The sequence below is a fragment of the Dasypus novemcinctus genome, chromosome 2, assembly GCF_030445035.2.
Source record: "Dasypus novemcinctus isolate mDasNov1 chromosome 2, mDasNov1.1.hap2, whole genome shotgun sequence".
Lineage (NCBI taxonomy): Eukaryota > Metazoa > Chordata > Mammalia > Cingulata > Dasypodidae > Dasypus > Dasypus novemcinctus.
This window is the reverse complement of record NC_080674.1, coordinates 149,640,888-149,662,801: the sequence shown is the minus strand read 5'-3', so window position 1 is coordinate 149,662,801 and position 21,914 is coordinate 149,640,888. Positions and strand designations below refer to the sequence as shown.

Here is a 21,914-nt window from a genome sequence, read left to right as displayed (position 1 = left end):
TCTCTAGTACTTTAGCCCAGTTGTCCATTCCTATCAGATTGTAAGGGATTGAACTCCTAGAAGGCAGTGGGAAGCTGGCCATCCTCTTCTTTCTCCAGCAGAATCTCCTGTTTCACTACCAGAAACATGTCTTTGTTGAAACATATGGCCTCAATTACTGGCCCTCTGTTTCCTGTCTCTGCTTCTTTCCTGCTGCTGATTCCCTACCCCCTCTCTTTGGCTGCTCTCTCTGTTGCAAAGTAGCGGAAATACAGCATACTTTGCTCATGGCACTGAGCTGATGCCACCCTTCCCTGAACCTGAGGGGCCACAAGCCCTCTGCAAATGAAGGGGTTCTCAAAGATGCCAAGTCCAGCAAGAATCAGAACACTTTGCTGAGCACAAAAAGCCAGGGCTGCTCTGGCACCTCTTGCTTCCAGGGGCTTTTCTTCCCGCAGCTCATGTAATGGTCTCAGTTATAGACCAGGGATCTGAGTCTGAGGGAAGGAGCAAGAAAAGCCCAATATTTATTTTTGTCTTTTCTTTATATTTTTCTGGGAAGCATTGTCCCCACCTAGTTGTATATAAACTAAAAACTTTGATCTAGTAATGCTGTTAAAACCCACATCAAGTATCCTTCACCTTCCCCTATTCTCCCCAAGCCTCTAGGGTTTGTACTGTCATGGACACTATGGGGAAAGAATGGAGTCCATTGATGTGTGGGGGATGAGAGCTACACGGTCAACAGGTGGCGTAGTCAACCTTGCCCCTGTCTCCAGGACAAGTGAGGTTAGAATGTAGGTCAGCTGCTCTGTTATTGTTCAGCCAGCAGGTGGCGCCGGGAGCAGTGAGCCCAGCCTGAAGCTGGCAGCCCCCAGGCTCTTAGGGATTTCACAGTTTCAGATTTCACCACCCTGAGCTGTTGCCATGGAAACCTAGCCTGGCTGGAACAGGATTCTACATTAACTCTTTGTATTCTGGCCAGAATATTCCTCCTGTATGCACAGCTGGCTTGTGGAATATGCAGCCACTGACTGCAGTGCTTAGGTGATATAGACTCATTATCAATGATCTCTCTCAGCTTTCCTCAGCTTGCTCTGAGATGTGAACCGGGCTCTCCGGGGGAGGTTTACATAAATTGGAGTGAACATTTTAGGAAAAAAAGGGAGAGATGATAATTCCTTATTTCTTTAATTAATATCATAATCCCGGCCTCTGAATTCATCCTTGTCTTGAAATTGGGCAGTTCTACAATTGTATTTGCTAGTCCTGATTGGGGTAAGGAGGGAAAGGGAGCACTGGGCCCTGCAGAAAAATATCCCAACGTTGGCACTGGATAGTAGGCAGTGAAATCTTGTTTCTACCATTTTTTAAATAGACACAAGTAAACACAGCCTTTGACATTTGAAGTTGATCCCTCTTTCCTACTCTTAGCTGCCAGTCACTGTGTCTTAGGAGAAGCCAAGCAGTGGCTATGCATTCTCTGTGGAGTTTGACACTTTCCAGACTGCTTGGGCCAAGAAGTTTACATCCCATCTTTATTCATGACAGAGGGCGATGAGACAGGTGTGATGGACAGCCTTCTAGAAGCCCTGCAGTCAGGCGCAGCATTCCGTCGGAAGAGAGGACCCCGTCAGGGTAAGTAAGCAACTATAGCCCATCCTGGCTGTGGAAGGGGGTGAGGCTCCTCTACTCCTGGTCTTGCTAGTCTGTGGGCTGAAGAGCAGGTAATGATGCTCTAAGGGTTTAGAAACTTCCCCCACAGTAATCCCTGCATCTAGAGTAGATTATCTAGACCTCTTCCTCTTAGGTTAGAAAGTATCTATGGACTAAGATAACTAGGATTTGAGGGACTGACGAACCAGTTAGATTTGATTGTTCTTGCATTTCTCCCCCATTCTTGAACAAGGGGATTGTGCTGCCGGACATAAAGGATTTCAGTAGGTGTTTGTGTGAACAAAAATTAGTCTAAATACAAAACTGTACACCAGAAATAGGAAGTTGAATGAAAAGAAAAATAATAGTCCTTACTCTCAGAGAAATTCACAAGCAAAAGAGATATATATAGAGAGAGTTAATAATAGAAAGTATAAGATCCTATAGTAAGAAGGCTAGGCATCATCATCCCTAGTTGATGTTAGAATGTAGAGGAGCATGCAGTTAAAGGATTATGCTATGTCTGAAAATTACCTTTTCTTTGGGAGCTGTTAGCCTCCACTGTCCTTACTTTTCTCCACTCCCCATGACCACCCCCTGCAACTCCCTCTCCTGACCTTTAGAAGATGTAAGTGTATTACATTGTGCTGGAGCCTTTAAGGGGAATTTTGGAGATGGGACAAATGATCCAGGCATTAGTATGGGGAAGATCAATGGATAAATTTCCTTAAGTGAAATGTACAGTGACCAATGGGCTGGTCCACAAGGACCAAGGCTACCCCCTCAGGTGGGGCTCACCTGTACCACTGAGTCTGATGAAGGCCCTTTGGGGCTAAGTGTGATGGCCTCTTTCCAAGTTGAAGGGTGGGGGTTACAGAAAAGACATCATTAAACCTTAGAGTTTCTTGCTTTACTTGTTTAAGGAGTTAAAGCTATGTTCCCTAATCCCTGTCTGGTGAACTCTGTAGGCCTGTCTGATATGAACCTTAGCTTGAAGTTTGTATAAACAAAAGGAGTTGTGCTGCTCGCTTTGATCAGTGCTTAGCTATTGACTGACCCAATAGTATATGTCTGTAGGACCTATAGTACCTGTCATGGCCTGGAAAGGACCTTAGGGTCAAGGATGTTGAGCATTCTAACCTACATAAACTCAGTTACCTGGCCCAAATGCTGCTGCCCATCACTTTGAGTTTACCTGGTAATGTTTGGTTACCTGATTCTACCCATACTCTGCTGTTCAGAGGGGAAATCCCTTCTGAGGGCTCTTTTAGATGACTAGAACCTTCCCTAAACAGAAGAATCCCTACTCACAACTGTTACTCATTTTCTTTTATCTCTGAGTATAGGCCTTCTGGATGAGAAGAGAGATGTGATATGATGGGCTAAGAACTTTCTGGGATAGAACATTTAGTCTTATAGATGGCTGGGTGGGGAACACAGCTAGAAGTATTTCTTTTGTATTTATAGAAAAAAAATGTTGTTTCCTGCCTACTATATAAGGTGATATAGCTTTAAATTAAGCATTTCTAGCCAGATGAAAGTATGGTGCATCTTACTGTTTTCCCCTACCCTTTCAGCTCAGTGCCAACCAGAACCAGACTTCTGGTGGGGAATTCCCTTTTCACCTTCTTCCTATGAAACCAGACTGGAATCTCAGATGCTTCCTGTACACAGGCAGCCAGACATCAATAGCTTCCCTCTGGGGGGAGGCCCCATTCTCCACTTCTTCCTGAAATGGGAAACCAGGTCTCAAAAGTGGAAGAAGCAGGGATTTTGTTGGAACCCAACCTTTCAGCAAAGGACCTGAATAGTAGGACTGCTATTTCCAGGGCAAGAGGGAATAGGACAAGACTTCTACTAGGAGATATTGAAATAAAAATGAGTATATATTTTTTTAAGTTAACAAAAGGATAGGTGCAAAGAGTGTAGAACTAGATAGGGATTAAAAGACCTAAATTCAAGTCTGGCTTTTATACTGTCCATGTTACCTTAGGTAAGTCACTGATTGTTTCTGGGCTCAGTTTCCCCATGTATAAACTAAAGGTTGGAATAGAATGGTTCTTGATTCCTTCCCAGCCCTAACATTTTTTTTTAGGCATAATAGGATTAAGAGGGGAAGAGAAGAAAGGGGCAGAGCTCACAAGGCCCCATTCTCAAAATATAAAAGGCTCTAGTGGCTGTGAAGTTCTCTCTGGCTATTGGTCTTAGCTGTTCCCACCCCTTGTCTGGCTGTCTCTGATTGTCCCTCCTGGCTGATTGCTTTGAGCCAGAAAACAGAAGCACTACGAAGGGATCTGCCTCACAGCCCTCCTCATTCCCAAGGAGGCAGCTGTCCCAATTCAAGAACACTAGACCTTTCCCTAAAATTTAAAGGAATGTTAAATTAAAAAAAAATAAAAATAAAATCCTTGGATCTCTAGAGACCTGAGGGAATGACCAGTATACAAAGACCCATTGAGGAGAGGGAAGAGTAGAGTTACTATCACAGCTGGTTCATTAAAAGCAACATGTAAACTGCTGTGATCTGCAGGGTGTGGGTGAACAATAGTTTGAGTGTCAAGGGGAAGAATCCATGTGATTGTATTACAGCTACTATTTCAGGCTGATGACTGAGTCAGCTTGTGGTTTTAATGACTCAACTTTATGTCCGTATCTGAATTGTGGCCTCTTATATACAGGCCATCTGCTCACTAGGCCTTTAAGATACTCCTACCCTAGTAGGACCTTAGAGCTGGGAAAGACCTTAATGACCTCTACTCATTAGCATCTAACCTCATAGGTAAGAAGAATTAAGACCCAGATACGATAATTCATTTGTCCAGGGCTATGTAGCTAGCTAACAATAGAGTCCAGGACCATAGCCCACTTTTATCAATCCAAGTCCAGACTATTTCCGCTAAACCTACATGATTGGAGAGGAGATGACAGTGATCCCTTGTGTGGGCCAGAGATAGTCTTTCATACCTTCTGGCAAAGAGAGTCAGGGACAGTGGTAAAATTGCCTGAGGCAGATTTTCTAATGACCACCTTTCTAGAAAAGGTTAATAGTGTTACCTAGACCTACTGCCACTTATCCTCCTCCCTGCCCTCCCCTTTTTGTAAAAAATAGGACAGGAATTACAATTAGGAGAATTTTAAACAATAATGAGTTATTGAGGATGGTAATGATTGCCCCATCTGTCCTAGTTTCCTTTTCCCTAAGGAAGCTTATTAACCAGAGCATTTCCTCTTTTGTAATAATTGTAATAATTTCTCAACTTCTAGAGACTGAATTCATAGGAACAGTAAGGTGATATCAAGCCACTGCCTCTCTGGACAGAAGTAGGGTCCTAGAGAAGGGAGTACTTCAGAAAAGAAGAAACTAAGCAGGTCTGAGGAAGATTTTGCAGGTGAGGGAGACTAAGATGGGAGATAGGAGAAGTATCTACGTGTAGATTGTCATACTCAAGTAGGCTCTTTTCCTTACCTGCCAGTCACTGAGGCAAGATTATCTCATTGTAAGCCAGAGTCTAGGTCACACATCTTAGATCTGTAACCAGATAAGACCTTGTGGCTGTCAGTCAAGGTCTTCACAGAATTTGGTAGCCTGAGGGCACACTGTGTGCTCCTTATCTGACCTGTGTGTAACCTGTGCTTGTGAAAGCAGTGGCTCTGGGTCTTGACTGCTGGGAGGCCGACAGCCCTTTTTAAGACTTGGGCTCACCCCTATCCCGTTTGGCTTCTTCCCTGCCTAGAACTTTTTGCTGGTTCAAAGAAGACAGAGGTGTTCTGGGTACTTTGTTCCATGACGCCTCTGGATGACTTCTTTTTTCCTGCTGCCCTAGTCCTACAGTCCTCATTTAGGAACAGTAGGCTTTAATCTCTTCCTGCTTCTTTAAGTCTTAGGAGTGCTTAGAGTGCTTCCTCTACTCCATCATTCCCATGTTCTCAGGTAGTTCTCCTTGTGCTTGTTAGTTGAGATATAATTCACACACCTAAAATTCATCCTTTTTAAGTGTACAAGTCAGTGGCTTTCAGTATATTTACAAGTCCTTGGCAGTCATCACCACTATCTATTTTCAGAACATTTTCATCATTCCCAAAAGAAACCCCATACCCATTAGCAGTCAGTTCCCATTTTCCCCTCCCACCAGCTCCTAGGAACTTTGTCTCTATGGGTTTGCCTATTCTGGATATTTCACAGAATAGAATCATACCATATGTGACCTTTTGTGTCTGGCGTCTTTCTCCCCAGGCAGCTCTTTGTGTACATGTGGTCCCTCTGTGCTGCGTCTAGGCCATGGGAAGAGGCAAGCAGCACTAGAGATGGGCATGGTCCCAAGGAGCTGCCTTCCTGCTGAGGAGACTGGGGCCATATGTCTGGATTCCATAAATGATTATGAGAGTCTTGGGGACAGATCCCAGCAGTTAGAACAGAACCTCATGGATTGATTGGTTCTCTTCCTCTTTGGGATGACAATTGGGAGTTTCATAATATCTTAGCTAATTAGGCTGAGATTTCCTTATAAGGCCCCCATCCTTAATCCCGGCCTTTCCTGACATACCTTTAATTATACACACACACACACACACACACACACCTTGAGGGGTCCTCAACACTTATATCAAAGTTGCTAACCTCGAAGAGGTGGGAAAGAGCTAGGCATGTGGCATCTTCCAAGGGACAAGGGAAGGATTGTTGGACCACATGGGAATATATGCATGTGATGTCAGTGAGTGCTCTACTCTTTGTAGCCTGCTGAAAGCCCTCCCTTGGACTGACAAAAATGAAATATTTTGGTGGAAGTCTTCCTGGGAACTGCCAGAAAAGAGAAATAATACAGTGTACTAAACTTTAGCTAAATTCCAACAATCCTATGATAAGAAAACACTTTGACTACTTCATCATTCTCTATGTCACACAGCTAATACTTGAACCAAGTTCTGTCTGTCCAACTATGTTCAAACCTTTATACTGTTTTCACACTGGGTAGCAAGAGTGAGGCTTGCTCTACTGCCCCTAAAATACTCTTATATTCTCTGCCACTCAAATGCAGATTCCACATGTTCTGAGATTTCTGAGCCTCCTTTTTCAAAGTAATGGCCTCTGTGAACCAGACAGGTCAGCCACATTTGCATGGCTTCTGGCTGAATGAATATTGTGGAATTCAAAAGGGATTAGGAACTCCACGTTCCATGAATGGTATCTCGTGTCTTCTCTTGCAGCCAACCGGAAGGCCGGGTGTGCAGTCACATCTCTGCTAGCCTCGGAGCTGACCAAGGATGATGCCATGACTGCTGTTCCTGCCAAGAAACCCAATATTAGTGAGGGAGTCACCACCATACTTGAGGAAACCAAGGAGCTGGTTGGCCGTGCAAGCTGAACTGGGTCCTGTAGACATGGTAGCTCCTCAGTGGAGCCCCAGACTGTCCTGCCCTGCAGCATGTGCCTAAAGGGTCAAGGGGGATATTCCTCTGGGATGGCCACTCCCACCTCCCTGGTCTAGCTTTCTCTCTGGCCTGCTGTTCTCTGTACATCACATACAGCTTCAGCTGCCTGGAGGCCAGAAGGAAAGGGCAGTGTGGGGGAGGCCTGAGCCCAACCCAGCCAGCCCTGGCTGCTGTATTACCAAAGCACGGTCTGTGTGTGCTGCCTTAACCCTAACTGTCTCCTCTGCTACTCTGAAGCCTCATTTCAGACAAGGCCCAGCCTGCTTTCTTGGCCCCTGACTTTCCAGTGGGCTTTCCCCTAGGTCAGTTTTGCTGGATTTCTGCTTTTCTTTTGTGGTTTCTCTGGCCCTAAGAACAGCATGGGGCTTGTGAGCCTTTGGGCTACATCGCTCCTTTCATTGCCATTGCCTCTGCTCTTTCTCTTCTCTATCCTGGCTATTGTTATTTATTACCAGTGGAGTGGCATTGGGAGGTACTTCTAAGGAAGGCAGGGAGGCAAATCCCACCCTTACCCCACCTTCCTGGGAAAGGCCTCCCAAAACAAAAAAGGGTCTGAACCACTTTGCCTGTTCACCTGTGGCCCAGACCAAAACCTATGGGCAGGGCATAGATACTGTGGAACTCACCTTCAGCCTGCTCCATACTTTGGCTTTGTGCCCTTGCCTCTCTGGACCTGCTGCACCAGCCCCCAGGCTACCCTCCCCAGAGCTTTGGTGCATCTCATCTGGAGTATGTATTGTGACCATCCCAACACCTCACCCTCTGTCTACAAGGAAATGGGAGGTGGAGCCTCCTGGCTGAGAAATTGTTTTCCAAATGGATCTATTTTTGTATGAGATTTTTTTTTTTTTAAAGAAAATAACTTTTCCCTCCCTGTCACCCTCCATAAAGTAAGAATCTTTGATGACAGGTTCCAGAATTCCTGGGGTTTTCCCCCCAGATTTTAATCCTGAACTAGCCCTTGGACCTCCATCTCAGCCCTCAAGTCTTCTGGTCCCTTGAGGCAAAGGCAGATTCTGTCTCCTATCAATTCTGGGGCAGAAGGAACCTCTTTGGTTGAGCTGGGCCAGGCCTGGCAATATCTGTTGGGAGCTGAGACCACTGAATTTTTATAAAATTAATATATTTATCAAGCCAAATGTGCAAATGTTAACTGGACACTGTGGAAGTGGGCACAGGGAGTGCCCCCACACATTGTACTCCCACTCTCTTCTGAACAGTGGGCAGCCCAGACTGCTCGGTGACCCCAGTCACAGGAAGCTCAGATGTTCTGGCTCAAGGTGACACTTTTGCTGTCCTTGTGTCCCTTTCAGCTTCCCACCCCCAGACGGAGGGAGAAGGGCTTGGCCCAGCATTGTAATATAGCAAGGGGGAGGTGCCTAGGAGACTTAAGGGCTACTGCAGGGAGGCCTTGGGGCCAGGAAGGAGGGTTCTGGTTTCTAGGCAAGTCCAACATGCTTGAGCCTCTGTAGGAAGGGGCAGCAGCAGCTCCTTTGTTCTATTCCCGGGAAGACTGGTACAGGGGATCTGTTGCTCCCCTGACTTCCCTCCTCCTCCCTGCTCGCTGACATCTGGGGCTTTGACCCTTTCTTTTTTTAATCTACTTTTGCTAAGATGCATTTAATAATAAAAGAAAAAAGAAAAAAAAGGAACAAAGTGCAAACCAATTTCCCTTGCCTCTTGGGCTTCTGGGATGCCATCACCTCCAGTTTGTTGGGTTTGTTTCCAACTGTCAATAAAGCATTGAAACAGTACGGTCTTACAGACTCCTTTGTGACTTTCTGAGCTATTTTCTTTTCACTCCAGTCTAGGCTCTTCATCTTTTACTGCCTCAAAGCCCTGGTTGCCCTACAAAATTGTGATCAGGCATCTTAGGTGCCCATCGTGTGCTAGAGACTGTGCTGGGGCTCAGGGTTACAGAGAAGATGAACACAGGGCGGCTTCTGCCCCCACTAGAGCTCACCTTGGGGCCAGTGGCTCTCCGTAAAGGAGTGGGAGCCCTTTTCTTGAGCGCAGTGCTGACTTCCACTCCTGACACACCTAGATGTCACACGCGGTTTACTGGCAGTACTTGCACCTCTTTTGTTCAGGGAGGTATCTGACTCCCATTCTCACATTCCAGACCAGACTTACACAGGGCAGAAACCTGAGCCCACCCAGCAGAGAGCAGAAGCCCTAGCTCATGCTCCAGGTGACTTCTGCTGCCTTATGACCTGTACAAAGAAACCTTACAAGCAGTGAGCTTGCCCAGGATAGTAGGGGCCTGGAGAAGACCAAAAACCACTTTGGGCAGGTCCTGAAGCCAGGAATAAAAAGCCTTTTAAATAGCCCTGGAGCCTGAGCAGCTGCCTTCCCAGTATGGCCGGATGTGTGGGGGTGGGCTGCCTTCCTCCTCTCCTCAACCCCCCTTTCACCCCTATCCAGAGGGCACATGTTTCTGGCTCAGATCATTATAGGCACACATACCAATTAGGGGACCAGCCACAGCTGCGCACGGGCTGTGCCAGTCTGCTATGCTGCCGGGAATAGAACCCAGCGCCCCAGCACCCCACCTCTCCAAAGCCTGGCTCTCAGAAACAAAACCCTGCTTCCATCTCAGCAGCCGCGGCACCGCCCTTCCTCCCACGCAAGAAAGTCGCCCTCAAATGCTTCGTTGGAAGGTTTGGTTTCCATGACAACAGGGAGGAGGAGTGACCTGGCTCTTAGAGACTGGGACGAATCCCAGAGACAGCCTCCTTCCGCCCTTCTGTTAGGCACTCCCTCGCAGACCCACCTAAGTCCCTGGGACTGCCCCCGTGCTGCTACCCCTCCACCCCTCACCGTCCTCCCTACCCCCACGAGTTCCCTGCATCTCCTCTGGCTGCACCAACCTGGGAATCCCGCAGTGCTTCCCGAGGCAGGGAGGGGCGGGGAGATAGGGGGCCCTCGAGTGGATGGGGAAGCACAGAGGGAGGAGGGCGAGAGTGCGGTGGGCAGTCCCATTTCCTACACGCCCGTCCAGTCCTCTAGATCCCCGGAAGGCAGAGGCAGGCCCTCCAACTGCCTTGTCTTCCCCGCAGGGCGGCAAGTGGGAAAGTGAATTCTAGATGGGGGAGCTGAGTTCCAATCTACAGACTCCGCCTTCGGAGGACTGCCTCCTACTCCCGCGGTGTTCCCATAGCTCGGCAGTGGGGATGGCGAGGAGACAGCCCACCCTCCTCCCGCAAAGCCCGCAAGGGCGCTCCAGGCAGGTAATTTTATCTGGGAAAGAACGGGAACTACGGTAACGTCCTCGGCCGCCCGGTTCCCCCGGGCTCACCGGGATCTCCTCTCCTGCCTGCAGAGTGGCACACTCAATTACGCAATGACACGCCGCGCTCAAAGATCCCCCGCCCCCCGCGAGCCGATTGCACAGGCATGCACAGCCACATCTGACAATCACACAGACTCACAGGCACAGTCATGTACAGCAACACGCGCATGCACAATTCCGAACCATCTAAGCTCACAACACTAACACGCCGACAGAACCGTTGCCCCCTCTTCCATCACACCTCCGAGCTCATCGTTTCATCCACACATGCCAGGAGCCTCCATTTCCTACAGAGAAACTTTCAGCCTTTCAGAAGAAACCATTTTATTTTTTCAAAGAAAAAAGCCATATAAATATTAGAGTATAAAACTTGCGTGAGACACAGGAAGGGGGTGAAATGGGGAGCTACGTGACTATGCAAACAGAAGCGCTTATAGGAGTCAGTACGGGGGAAGGGGTCGCTGCAGCGCGTGGACACAGCACAAAACACAGCACGGGCCACTGCAGGCAAATTCAAGGACAGACGGCTGCACGAGCCCTCCGCCTGCTGCCCACTCGCCATCACGTGAAGCACACCGCACTACACTATTGGCTATTCTACACCAGCCCGAAGGGGGGGTGGCTCTATGCTACTGTAGGAGTTGGGGTAGGGTTCTTTCGCAGCCCCGCTGGATAAACGGGACAGGCGGGGGACATTGGGGGATAAAGAGGGGTGGGCAGAGGAAGATCTATGCACTAGGAGGCACTGGGGGACTTTGCCCAGGCTCTGGCCACTGGGGGGCAGACTAGAGGCCTGGACAATGACCTTCACAGAGAAGAAATGGCACCTGGCAAGATGAAGGACCCAGCTTGGGGAGTGCAGGGGCACTGTGCAGAAGCCTCAATCCTGGGCTGAGACTTTCCGTCCACTTGGTCCCTACTCTTGCTCCTTGCCTCCCCAACCCATGGCCTAAGCTGGCCCTCCCTCCCTGCTGGGGCTTCATTGATCCTTTCCACCAGTGACACCTCTGGAGTACCCAGCACCCACAGAGGCCCCTCTGACCACTCCAGGGACCTGGTCCCACACCCACACCCTCAGAGCTTCCTTGGACTGTAATGCCAGTTTCAATCCATTGGTCCTGGTAGCTCAGTCTAAAGCTGGCTGCCTGGGCTGAGTCCTACATGTGGAGTGATGGTTCAGCCTGGTACTTGATTTATGGCTGAAATTTGGGGATCTGGTCAGTGCCCTGGGGACATATAAAGCCTCCTGCAGGACTCTGTTAATTGATGGGTTGTCCATCCCCCCCACCCACATACATACCCTTCCCTTCATCTTAACACCCCATACTGTCTTGGAACATGCAGTGGAGTCTCTTGTTTGGGGACAGGTTAGGGAAGTCACAGCATGCAGTGGGAACATCAAACAATGAAAAACAAAAAAAGTCCGATCCCCAGGGCATTGGGAAGAAAGAGGCTTGGTAGCAAAATGGCCTCCCTAAATCCAGCATGCATCGGTACCATGGGGAGGTGACCATGTCCCCCAAAACTAGAGCATGGTCTCAGGCTCTGGACAGAGGTGAAGGAACTGGCACCAAACCATGCTTCAGAGGAAGTTTGAGAATTGAAGAAGTCAAAAGGTCATGATACCTTTCCAATTCTTCAGGAAAATGAGCCTTGTTTGGGTCACCTGGTACCTCAGCACCCCATCTTACTCAAGAAAGGAGCTGTTGAAGGAGTGGGGTGGTGTGGAGTGGGAGGAGGGAGGCAGGAGATGGATGCGCCTGACTGAATTTGGAAGATGGGAGGAGTTCAGCTGTAATTAAAGGGGGTGCAATCAATGGTTCTTGATGTCTACACTAACCCCACTACCCCCTGAGCACAGCACTGGGGTTGACTGGATGGGGTTCCCAACAGAATGCCCTTTGCATATTCAGCCCCCTGGGGCAGAGGGGGTGTTGACTGGGCACTTGTTTCTGTTTCTCAAGGGGAGCATGGCCTTAGCCCCTACCAGCATCCTGGGGGAAAGGGGAGCCCTGAACTTCTGAGGCCTGGGTACAAGTGGGGAGAGGCTGGACTGGGCTGGTCGGGAGGGAGACTGCCCCGTGGCTCCAGGCCTGGCCTCCATGTTACTTCTTTTCCTTCTTGCCCGACTTCTTCTTGTTGCCGTTGCCTCCCGCCGGGGCCTTGGCATCCCTCTTGCCAGCTGCATTTGTCAGTGTGGCATTGCTGCCAGGGATGTAGACGTTCTGGCGGTAGTCGGGCACGTGCTGCAGGGTGAACTGGGGCCCATAGCGGGCACTCAGGCCCATGGTGCCAGCACCGCCTCCCAAGGTGGAGCTCCCATCAGCAGCTTCTGCAGAGACAGAGGAAGGTCAGGAACTAAACTTAGGGTCCAGCAGTTACTCATTTATAGCACAAGCAGTTCATGAATCCTGCAAAGCATCCCTGGCCTGACCACATTGAGCACTGGGCATACAGTGGCCGTCAAAGAAGTCTCTATCCCCAAGGCTTTTAGGGCAGAGGCTGAGAGGTTCTGAATTTAGTTCCTAGCTCTTCTACTTACTAACTGGGCAAATCTACCTCTCCTCCCTATGCCTCCTCAGTTTCTGACCTGTAAAATGGGGATTATAATAGTATCTACTGCTTCTAAGTTTTGGTGAAGGTTAAATAAGATAATATATATAAACCACCTACAACAGTGCCTGGTAGATGGCAAGTGCTCAAACCATGCTAGCAATTTTTTCAGGACTGAGACCCTGGCTCTCAAATCCTGGCCCTAGCCCTTCTTAAAGGACTCCTCGAAGGAGCCTCTGGCTTCCAAAGAAGACCATGGGCTCCTGGACAGTACGACCATGTCTTGTACATCCTCCTAGCCTTCTCCAGCCAGCGTCCAGTGCAGGGTAGGTATCTGGTGGTTCTGTTATCAGGAGGGTGCTCTTTCGGGCATTCATTTCATAACAGCAGATGATTGCTTATGCCGTGCCAAGCTCTTTGCTAGACGCTTTCCGTGCATGATCGCTTTTAACCTCAACACTACCACCCAGTGAGGTATGTGGTCTTGTCCCCATACATCTCAAAGTTCAGAGAAGGGAAAAGACTTGCCCAAGCCATATCATATAGCCAGTGCATGCCAGACCCAGGATTCAGGCTCAAGGCTGCCCGGCACCATGACCACCAGCTTGGACCTTGTCCATAGCCAGGGGAAAGGAGGCGGAATGAAGATCGTGATGAGCCACTTTCCATGAGGCTGAGATGATGATGATCCTGGGGTGCAAGGTAGATGAGGCTCAGAGGATCAGAGCTAGGGGACGTCAGAGCCACCTCCAGCCCAACTTCCCACCATACAGAAGAAACGGGCCCAGGGAAGTACACATTCAGACCCCCTTTCAGCAGCATCTGGAAACTTGTTAGACACTCAGAATCTGCATTTTAACAAGATCCCCCGGTGATTTGTTTGCACTTTAAAAGTTGAAAAGCACATAAGTAGTACCTATCTCTTAAGGTTTCTGAGGATTAAAAGAAAAGGGGCTTTATCCAGTGCCCAGGCACTGGGTAAATTCTCAATATATGTTAGCTACTATTATTACTATCATCATCGCCGTCGTCGTCATCATCATCATCATACTGTGTGTCATTACCTCTGGCTGAGTCAAGGGAGGTAAAAATAGGAATTTTGACTCATTCTGCCTGCGTTCACAAGGGCTCACTGCTGCAGGCTGGAGGCCCTGAAGTCCTGTGGCAGTGAGAGGGCTCAAGCCCCAGGAAGGCCCAGCCGGGTCCTGCTGGCTGAAGGGCTTCCCTGCAGTTCCCTCTGTCCCCACCCCCAGATGCCAGAGCGGGTAGAGAGGGTGACTAAAGCTGGAGAGGCTGATTAACCCTGGGACGTCAACCAGGGATTGAGAAAGAGAGAGACAGGAAATATTTCCAAAGAAAAAGCATAAAAGGAGGGAGGGATGCCAGAGCAGGGAGGAGAGAGATGAGCCTCGGCCCCTCCGCCTTCCCATTCCAGCGCTCAGGTTTCTACAGCCTCCATTTCAAGTCCCAGATCCCTGGGTCTGGGGGCCTTCCTGGGGTGGGGGAAAGGGCTAGGGAGGAGGGAGCAGCTGCCCACTTCCCCCCCCCTTCCCCAGGCTGGTCCCCTCCCCCAGCCCTTTCCTTCCACTGACAGTTCTGTTTTCCCTAATTAACTCCAGGAGGGAGCCGGGACTGGCCGCCCCTCCCCTCCAGCCGCCAGCCTCCTCCAGCCTGGAACCAGGGGCTGGGGTAGGGGCCCAGAGCCAGCTTCAAAAGCCAGGATTCCCCAGTGATTTAGGGCTGGAGGGGAGACCTCAGAGGGCCAGAGAAGGAGGCAGAGGGAAGGAGGGAGCGAGATACACACGTGTGCAGGAAAACACAGAAGAGAATGAGCAGGAAACGTGGAGAAGGAGGGAGGAGGAGGGAGAAGGAAAGGCAGCAAGGGCCTGCCGGGGAACCAGAAGCCAGGCCCAATCCTCCCTGTGCCCACGGGCTCTAAGAGACGCCTGGTCCCGAGAGGGTGAAAACGACAAGAGGCGCCGCCTGGGCCCAAGGGGCGTGGACCTGACCTTGACTGGGCCCTGCAGGGTCCGTGAGGTTGGGCTGGACCAGGAAGGGGAGAAGATGTGGAAATCCAGAGTGTCACAGAACAAGGCTGGCCCCAGACTTGCGTCTGGTCCGGCCTGCCACTAAAGAGCCGGTGACGTTGGCCAAGGCCCCACATCACTCAGGCCTGCCTTTCCCCATCTATAGATCAGAGGGGGAGAAGCTGGATCACCAGCTTTGATCTTCCATAGAATCAGTTCTCCAGTGGCCCCCTGCAAGACCCACGCTGGGCGGTGACCGGAATCTTTCCTCGGTCCAAGGAGAAACAGAAGAGCACCACGAAAGAGCCTGGGCCGCCTCTGGCCTGGAGGCGGCGGGAGGGAAGCTTCCCTCCTCTCCCTGTGCCAGCCTCTGCTCAGGGAAGCTCAGCCCCCAGCTCCTTATGCTTCCTCCACCCCCACCCCAGTCGGGGGCTGAGCGGCCCAGGGAGGCCTGTTCCGGCTCAACTAGAAGACAAGAGCCAGTGGGGCTGCAAACCGCAGCCTTCTCCAGAGCACACCTACCCCGCCCCCCACATGTTTATTTTAAAATCCTCCCAAGTGTTGGCTCTTACTCTCCCTCTACTTACTCCCCCTCCGCAGCCCCACAGGCCTGTCTGGGCTGGACTCCAGGAACCTCAGCGGGTGTGAAAGTGAGAGTGGGAGCCTGACCCTGCCACCTCCACCCAGAGGCCCGTTCCCCAGGGCCCAGGCTGAGACGGGTCAGGCCCTCTGTGGGCCAGAGGGATGCAGCCCGACAGGAGCGAGCCTGCACCACCCTGGCCCCAGGCGGACCTTCTGGGATGGTTTGGGGCCATAAATACTGGCTCCATTTCTGTTTTTAACATCTGGATGTAGACTGAAACGCCTGCTCTCCTGGCCTTAGGGCTCAAGGCCACAACAGCTAAATATACCTGACTGTCTGTTTACTTCCCTCGAGAGCCCAACTTGGCGTCTTCCCAGAACAAGCTGCCTTTTCCAGACTCAGTCCCGTTCCTAATATCTGCCTCTCTCGAATCCTGGTCCCTCCAGACAGGGACAGCTGTGCCCCAGGAGACTGGCTGCCCCTGCTACCTTTCCCTTACTCTGCCTCTTCACCAACCACAGAGATCTGGGGCAGGGTTGCCAAATTTAGTAAATGAAAAGACAGGGTGACCATTTAAATTTGAATTTCAAGTAAACCATGACTAATTTTTAGTATAGTATGTCCCATGCAACATTTGGAACTTACTTATACTAAAATATTATTTGATGTTTACCTGAACTTTGTTCAAATTTAACTGGGCATCCTGTATTTTATCTGGCTACCTTAATCTGGAAGAATAAATTGAGGAGTTTGGCCTTTAGACTCATTCAGCTAAAAGCAAAACTGAGGCTGGATCTAAAGCCTGTTATGAGAAGCGGATCTGGCTCAACTGATAGAGCGTCTGCCTACCACATGGGAGGTCCAGGGTTCAAACCCCAGGCCTCCTGACCCGTGTGGAATGGCCCATGTGCAGTGCTGATGTGCGCAAGGAGTGCCGTGCCACATAGGGGTGTCCCCTGCATAGGGGAGTCCCACGCACAAGGAGTGTGCCCCATGTGACAAAAGTGCAGCCTGCCCAGGAGTGGAGCCGCACAGAGGGAGAGCTGACGGAGCAAGATGACGCGACAAAAAAGAGACACAGATTCCCGGTGCCACCTGACAAGAATACAAGCAGACACAGAAGAACACACAGCAAATGGACACAGAGAGCAGACAACTGGGAAGGGGGAGGAAGGGGAGAGAAATAAATTCAAAAAATAAAGAATAAAGCCTGTTATGGTGACTGTAGTAGAAAGGGACATGAACTTTGGGACTTAGGCCGAGTTAGAATCATGGCTCTGCAGCTCAAAACTGGGGGCCTTGAGCATCTGTCAACTTAAATAATAGCTATAGAGAGGATCTAGAGAGGATCAATTGAGACGAGGCCAATAGTGTTTGTCTAGCATGTTCCCTGGGTAGTGCACAGGAGTGATTATGGTTATTAGCACTGTGATTTTGCCTGGTCCTCTACCCCCCAGTCTCCAGGCGTACTGGAGGGCAGGGGTCTCAGTTCTCTCTGTAAGGCCAATGCGTCAATCCTCTGCCCACCTCTATCCTGGATGTGCTGCCCCTGAAACTAGTCCTTAATAATAGGCAATATTCTAATTCTGCCTTCTACCCCTATGGGTCAATAAAGATAATAATTAATCAGTTCGGGCTATTATGTACCATGCCCTTGCTCTCCTGTCAGTCCTGTGGTGATGCCTAACATTCAGCTCTCTCAACAAATGCCCATTTCACAGTATGTGAAACTGAGGTTCAGAGAGAGGGGCTTAGTAATTTGCCTGAAGACTCACAACTAAGTGGCCTACCTCCAAACCTATGTTCTTAGGTACTAATGATAATATTCTGCTCAGGATCCCAGGAGCTCCTCAGTGTCAGCAACTATTTGATGAACCTCTGTTGCATGTGAGGTTCTTTGCCGTGGGAACACCAAAATCCTGCTTTGGAAGGGGGCAGCAAAAAAAGACCAGGGGTCTGGAATACCCACAGTGTGTCCTCTGTGCTGGAAATGTCCTCGCCCACATCCACTGATGGAGGGCTTGTATCTCCAGGCACCATCTCATTTAATCCTCCCAACACATCTTTGAGGCCACCATCCCATTACTCGGCTGAGGAAATGGAGGTTTAGAGAGATGTGGTATATTGACCGAAGTGATGAGGTTAGTCCATGGCAGAACAAGGACCCGATGTGCTGTCCCATTCCAGGGCTAGACCCTCAACCACTCCTTGATGGACCACTCCTAGTTCGCTCCCCTCCGGCCATCCCAGGGCCCTCCACCCCTCTGCTGTTCCCTCACCCGGCTTGACGCCCTCTCAGGCCAATTGAAAAGCTGAGACCCAGTCTCAGGGCATGGGGTTCTGGGGTGCATCCCAGGCCCCGGGTATCCTGGACCACAACATATGTGGGCACAACTTACCGCTGGCAGAGGCCAAGATCATGGCTTGCAGCATCTCTGTGTCAAACTGGTTGTTGGGCCAGGTGCCAGTTTCATCGCCATTTTGGGACCTGGGGAGAGAGTAGAATGGTGAGTGCAGTTCTCTGAGGACACCTTAACTCATGTCTTTCTGTCCTCCCCAAGACCTCCCAAATCTAGTCCCCTATCCCCACCCTAGTCCCAAGGCCTGCTTCCTTCCAGCAAGGGAGGAAGTTACTTACAAGATCACCCAGATGGCAGATCCCCAGAAGAGAGGCCCCACCCCCACTCTCTACTGGCTCAGATGCACCTGCCACGGTCCCTTCCGGGGACAGCCTGCCAGAAACCACAGCTGCCCTCCAGGAGAGCAGTGGCTTCACTGTCACAGCAAGGGAGGTCAGAACCTCTCCCAAAGACAGTGACCATGGGAAATGGAAGAGTTTGTCCCAAAGATAGAGAAAGAGGTGAGAACCTAGAGAGAACCCAGGAGGAGAAGGAGGAAGCCCCGGGAGACCCTGGGCAGGGAGAGATCTTACAACTCAAAGGTGATCACTTCCATGGCTTCCTAAGCCCTCAAGATAAAGTCCCTGGACCTTAAGAACTCTCCCCTCCTATTTCACAAGAATATCCCCAGCCCCGACCCCAGCCTCATTTCCAAATAGTCTATGACCAAATCTTTCCTGGGGCACTTTCCTAATTCCAAAAACTCTTGCAATAAATTCTGAGTAGAAGCTGTTCCCTAGAATGCCAGTCCCTCAACATCTGTCTTGGTTGTATGAATAAAATGTGTCAGAGGAGATAATCCTAAACCCCAGGCTGGGTCAGGCACCTCTGCTGAGCTCCCCCCAGGGCCTGTCCCCGTGGTGGCACTAGCCTCACTGTTACTGCCGGTGTCTCCCAGCTGCCTCTACGCCAGGAGACTGAGACACAGGCTGTGTCTCCCGCTTCCCACCGACACACCCAGCGCAAAGCCTGGTTCTCGGACCTAATTAAGACCTTTAGACACTCTACACATTGAAAACAAGATACAGTGAATCATCAATCTTTTTAAAAAAATACTCACCACTCTAAAATAGCAGTAAGGAATTCCCACTCAACACAGATTTTTCCTATAGTGACTATTTTAATGTTGCTTCATTTTGTTTTTTGTTTTCTTGAGAGGAAGTAACTCTGGCACACAGTCAGGAATCCAGCACTGTCTGCGCACAGAAGTTCCTCAATAAATATTTGTTGCCTGACTGAACGGGAAGAGGCCTGTCACTATGAAGTAAGGATTTGGCCCTAGAAGGGCTGCAGGCAGGCCTTGAAGGCACCAAAGTGTGCGTGTGTGCGTGTGCGAGAGAGTGTGCATTCTGTCATAATGGGTGAGCATAACCAAGAACCTCTTCACAACTCTTCCAAGGTCTGCCTCTGCTTCCAGTCTCCCCAATCTGGGATTCCCCATCCCCGGGTAGAGGAACTCAGCCTAAGGCTCAGAGCAAAACACAGCTGCCGTGTGTCCCTCTGCACCACCCTAGCAAACCTAGTTAGGGCTTTGGGAAAGCAGGACTCATATTCCTCCTTCCCCAAGGTGGGAAGACTTGGATTTCTATGTCCATCTATTCAACAAATATTTATTGAGCAGTAACTGCATAGCAGACACAGTGCTAGGCCCTGGGTTATGGCTGTGAAGGGGACAGGAAATGCCCTTCTTTATGGTTTTCACGGTCCACATTGAGAGGCTGATATTAAATAACTTTACATTGATTTAATTGCACTTGTGACAAGGACCAGGAAGGTAAAAAGTGGGGGCTACCAGAGGGTGTAACAGGAAACCTGACCTAGTCAGGGCTGGGGGTGGGAGGGTGGGCAGCTAGTCTAGGCTTCCCTGAGGAAAAGATGGCAAAATTTAAGTCTAAAGAAATGACCTGGGTGATTGGCAGAAGAATGCCAGCTAAGTAAATATATAGGAATGACAGAAAATCACCACTTTGTAAGCACGGATGCAAAAGCAGATTCAGGCAAGGACTGTCAGTGAATACTAAAACACTAAAATTGGATGAGTGATTGCTGCATAGTGTCAAAGTATCACCCACAGATTAGTTATTAATCACAAATATTTTTTAAATATCTTGAAAATAAGGAGATCTGGGGACACTGCTTTAACCAAGTGAGCAGACTTAGCACCTAGGATAAAGGCGCAAATTGAAGTGAAGGGACTCCTGCTATGAGGCAGGGGGGACAATCTCACCCAGGCAGGATTCTTACCATGAGAAAATGAGCAGCAAATCCACACTGTGGGACATTTTAAAAGACAACTGGCCTGGACTCTTAAAATGTTTTGTCATGAAAAACAAACAAACAAACAAAAAGTTGGGAGGCCATTCTAGATTAAAGGAGACAAAACTGACATGGCAACGAAATGTGATTCATTGCCTTTGATTGAATCCTGGGTTAAAAACAAAACAGGTAAAAAGGACATTTGGGGAACACTTATGAAAATCTGCATGGGGACTGTGTATTATTGTATCAATGTTAAATTCCTCAGGTGGTGATTCTTTCGTGGTTATGTGTTATTGTTCTTAGGAGATACTCGTTTTAAAGTGCTATGACGTCTGCAACTGACTTTCACATGGTTTGGAAAAGGTGTGTGTGTGTATGATTATGCAGAGAGAAAGGTAATACAAATGTGCAAAATATTAACAGCTGGTAAATCTCAACTTTTCAAAGGCTTGAACTATTCCTTAACAAAAGCTGAAGGCTAAAATTAAGTTACCTAGGAGAAGGAGCCGTGCTGTGGGAGAACGCTTTCCAGGCAGAGGGACTAACACGCCCCAGACCTGTGAGCTGGAAGGAGCTTGGTGGGTTCTAAGGAATAAGGCAGCTGGTGTGGCTGGGACAAGTGGAGGTGGTGTCGGGTCACAGGTCACAGCTGGGGCTGCAGAGTGGGCACAGGAGACTCTGGGCTCATCCTAAGGGCTCTGGGAGGTCACTGGGATGTTTAAAAAGGGGATTGTTGTGATCAGATTTAATTTTTTAAAGATCACTCTTGCTCTTGTAGAGTAACAGGACTGAGGATGGGGTACCTCAAGGAGGACTGGAGTCCAGTGAGGGGGCCTCAGGTACCTCTGTCTCCATGAAAACCCAGAAGTCCTTGCTTCCAGCCCCACGGAACTCTCTGGCCCACCTGAGGGACACGGCAGGCTCAAGCCTAGGTGAAGGCACCTGACGGGGATAAAGTGGGAGGGCAGGAGAGGGGGAGGGGCAGCAGTGAGGAGTGCTTTTGGGTCACAGGGTAGAGAGATGCCCCAGATTAGAAGAACTGCAGCCTGTGGGGGTGGGTGATGGCATTGAGGGAATAGGGGTGAGAGGGGAGGGGGGCACGGAACGACGGCTGGATGGAGTATGAGGAGGACGCCTGGGAAACGGGCGAAGGCCGGAGGCCAAGCAGGTGGGCAGGCGGCCAGCTCTTTGAAGCTGGGCAAGAGAGGAGCGGAGGGGAAGGACCTTCTTTTTAACCATTTATAGGAAGTTTCCTACTCTCTGGTCCCTGGGCTGACTGGATTATACATATTGCCTATCATTTCAGCCTCCCATTACCCTGCAAAATAAGAGCCATGATAATCCCCATTTTCCAGCAGACGAACCTGGGCTCAGAGAGGTTGTGAGACTTTCTCAATGCCAGAGCTAGTGACTGCAGAGCTGTAGCTTGAAAATAGGCCTAATTTGACTGCAGAGTCCATGCATGCTCTTACAATACCATACTGGGTTTCAGGAGGGAGGCCCTGAGCCCTTGGCAGCAGGATTGGGGGAACAGTGAAAAGTGAAAGTGTAGGAGATGGACTACTTTTAATTGACCATTTTCCAAGCATTCACTATGCGCCAGACCTTGTGATGGGCCCTGGGATTTAAGAGATGATAGATGTAGTTCCTGCCCTAAGACGCGGGCACGCTGGTGGGTCTGATGTGTATGGGAGGGCGCATCCCTCGGTCTGGGATATAGTGAAATGCTCCCTGTA

The 21,914-nt window shown here is 49.7% G+C and overlaps 2 protein-coding genes across 28 annotated transcripts in view; one reads left to right on the top strand and one right to left on the bottom strand.

Moving 5' to 3' along the window:
• The window catches only part of LOC131275504 (protein diaphanous homolog 1), a 70,484-nt gene extending 61,665 nt beyond the window's left edge, over positions 1–8,819 (top strand). For both annotated transcript variants that reach the window (XM_058286107.1, XM_071210304.1), the window contains exons 10-11: positions 1,531–1,617; positions 6,841–8,819. In XM_058286107.1, the coding sequence (XP_058142090.1) occupies positions 1,531–1,617; positions 6,841–6,998 (245 nt within the window). In that variant the 3' untranslated portion in view covers positions 6,999–8,819. The remainder of the gene's footprint in view (positions 1–1,530; positions 1,618–6,840) is intronic.
• A 1,845-nt stretch (positions 8,820–10,664) lies between these two features.
• LOC101435103 (protocadherin gamma-C4) overlaps positions 10,665–21,914 on the bottom strand; it is a 182,200-nt gene continuing 170,950 nt past the window's right edge. For all 26 annotated transcript variants that reach the window (XR_011646767.1, XM_071210278.1, XM_071210273.1 and 23 more), the window contains 2 exons: positions 17,920–18,008; positions 10,665–12,689 (listed from right to left, as the gene is read on the bottom strand). Coding sequence is in view for 25 of the 26 variants with exons in the window: in XM_071210278.1 (XP_071066379.1) it covers positions 12,463–12,689; positions 17,920–18,008 (316 nt within the window). In the remaining variant the exon portion in view is untranslated. The remainder of the gene's footprint in view (positions 12,690–17,919; positions 18,009–21,914) is intronic.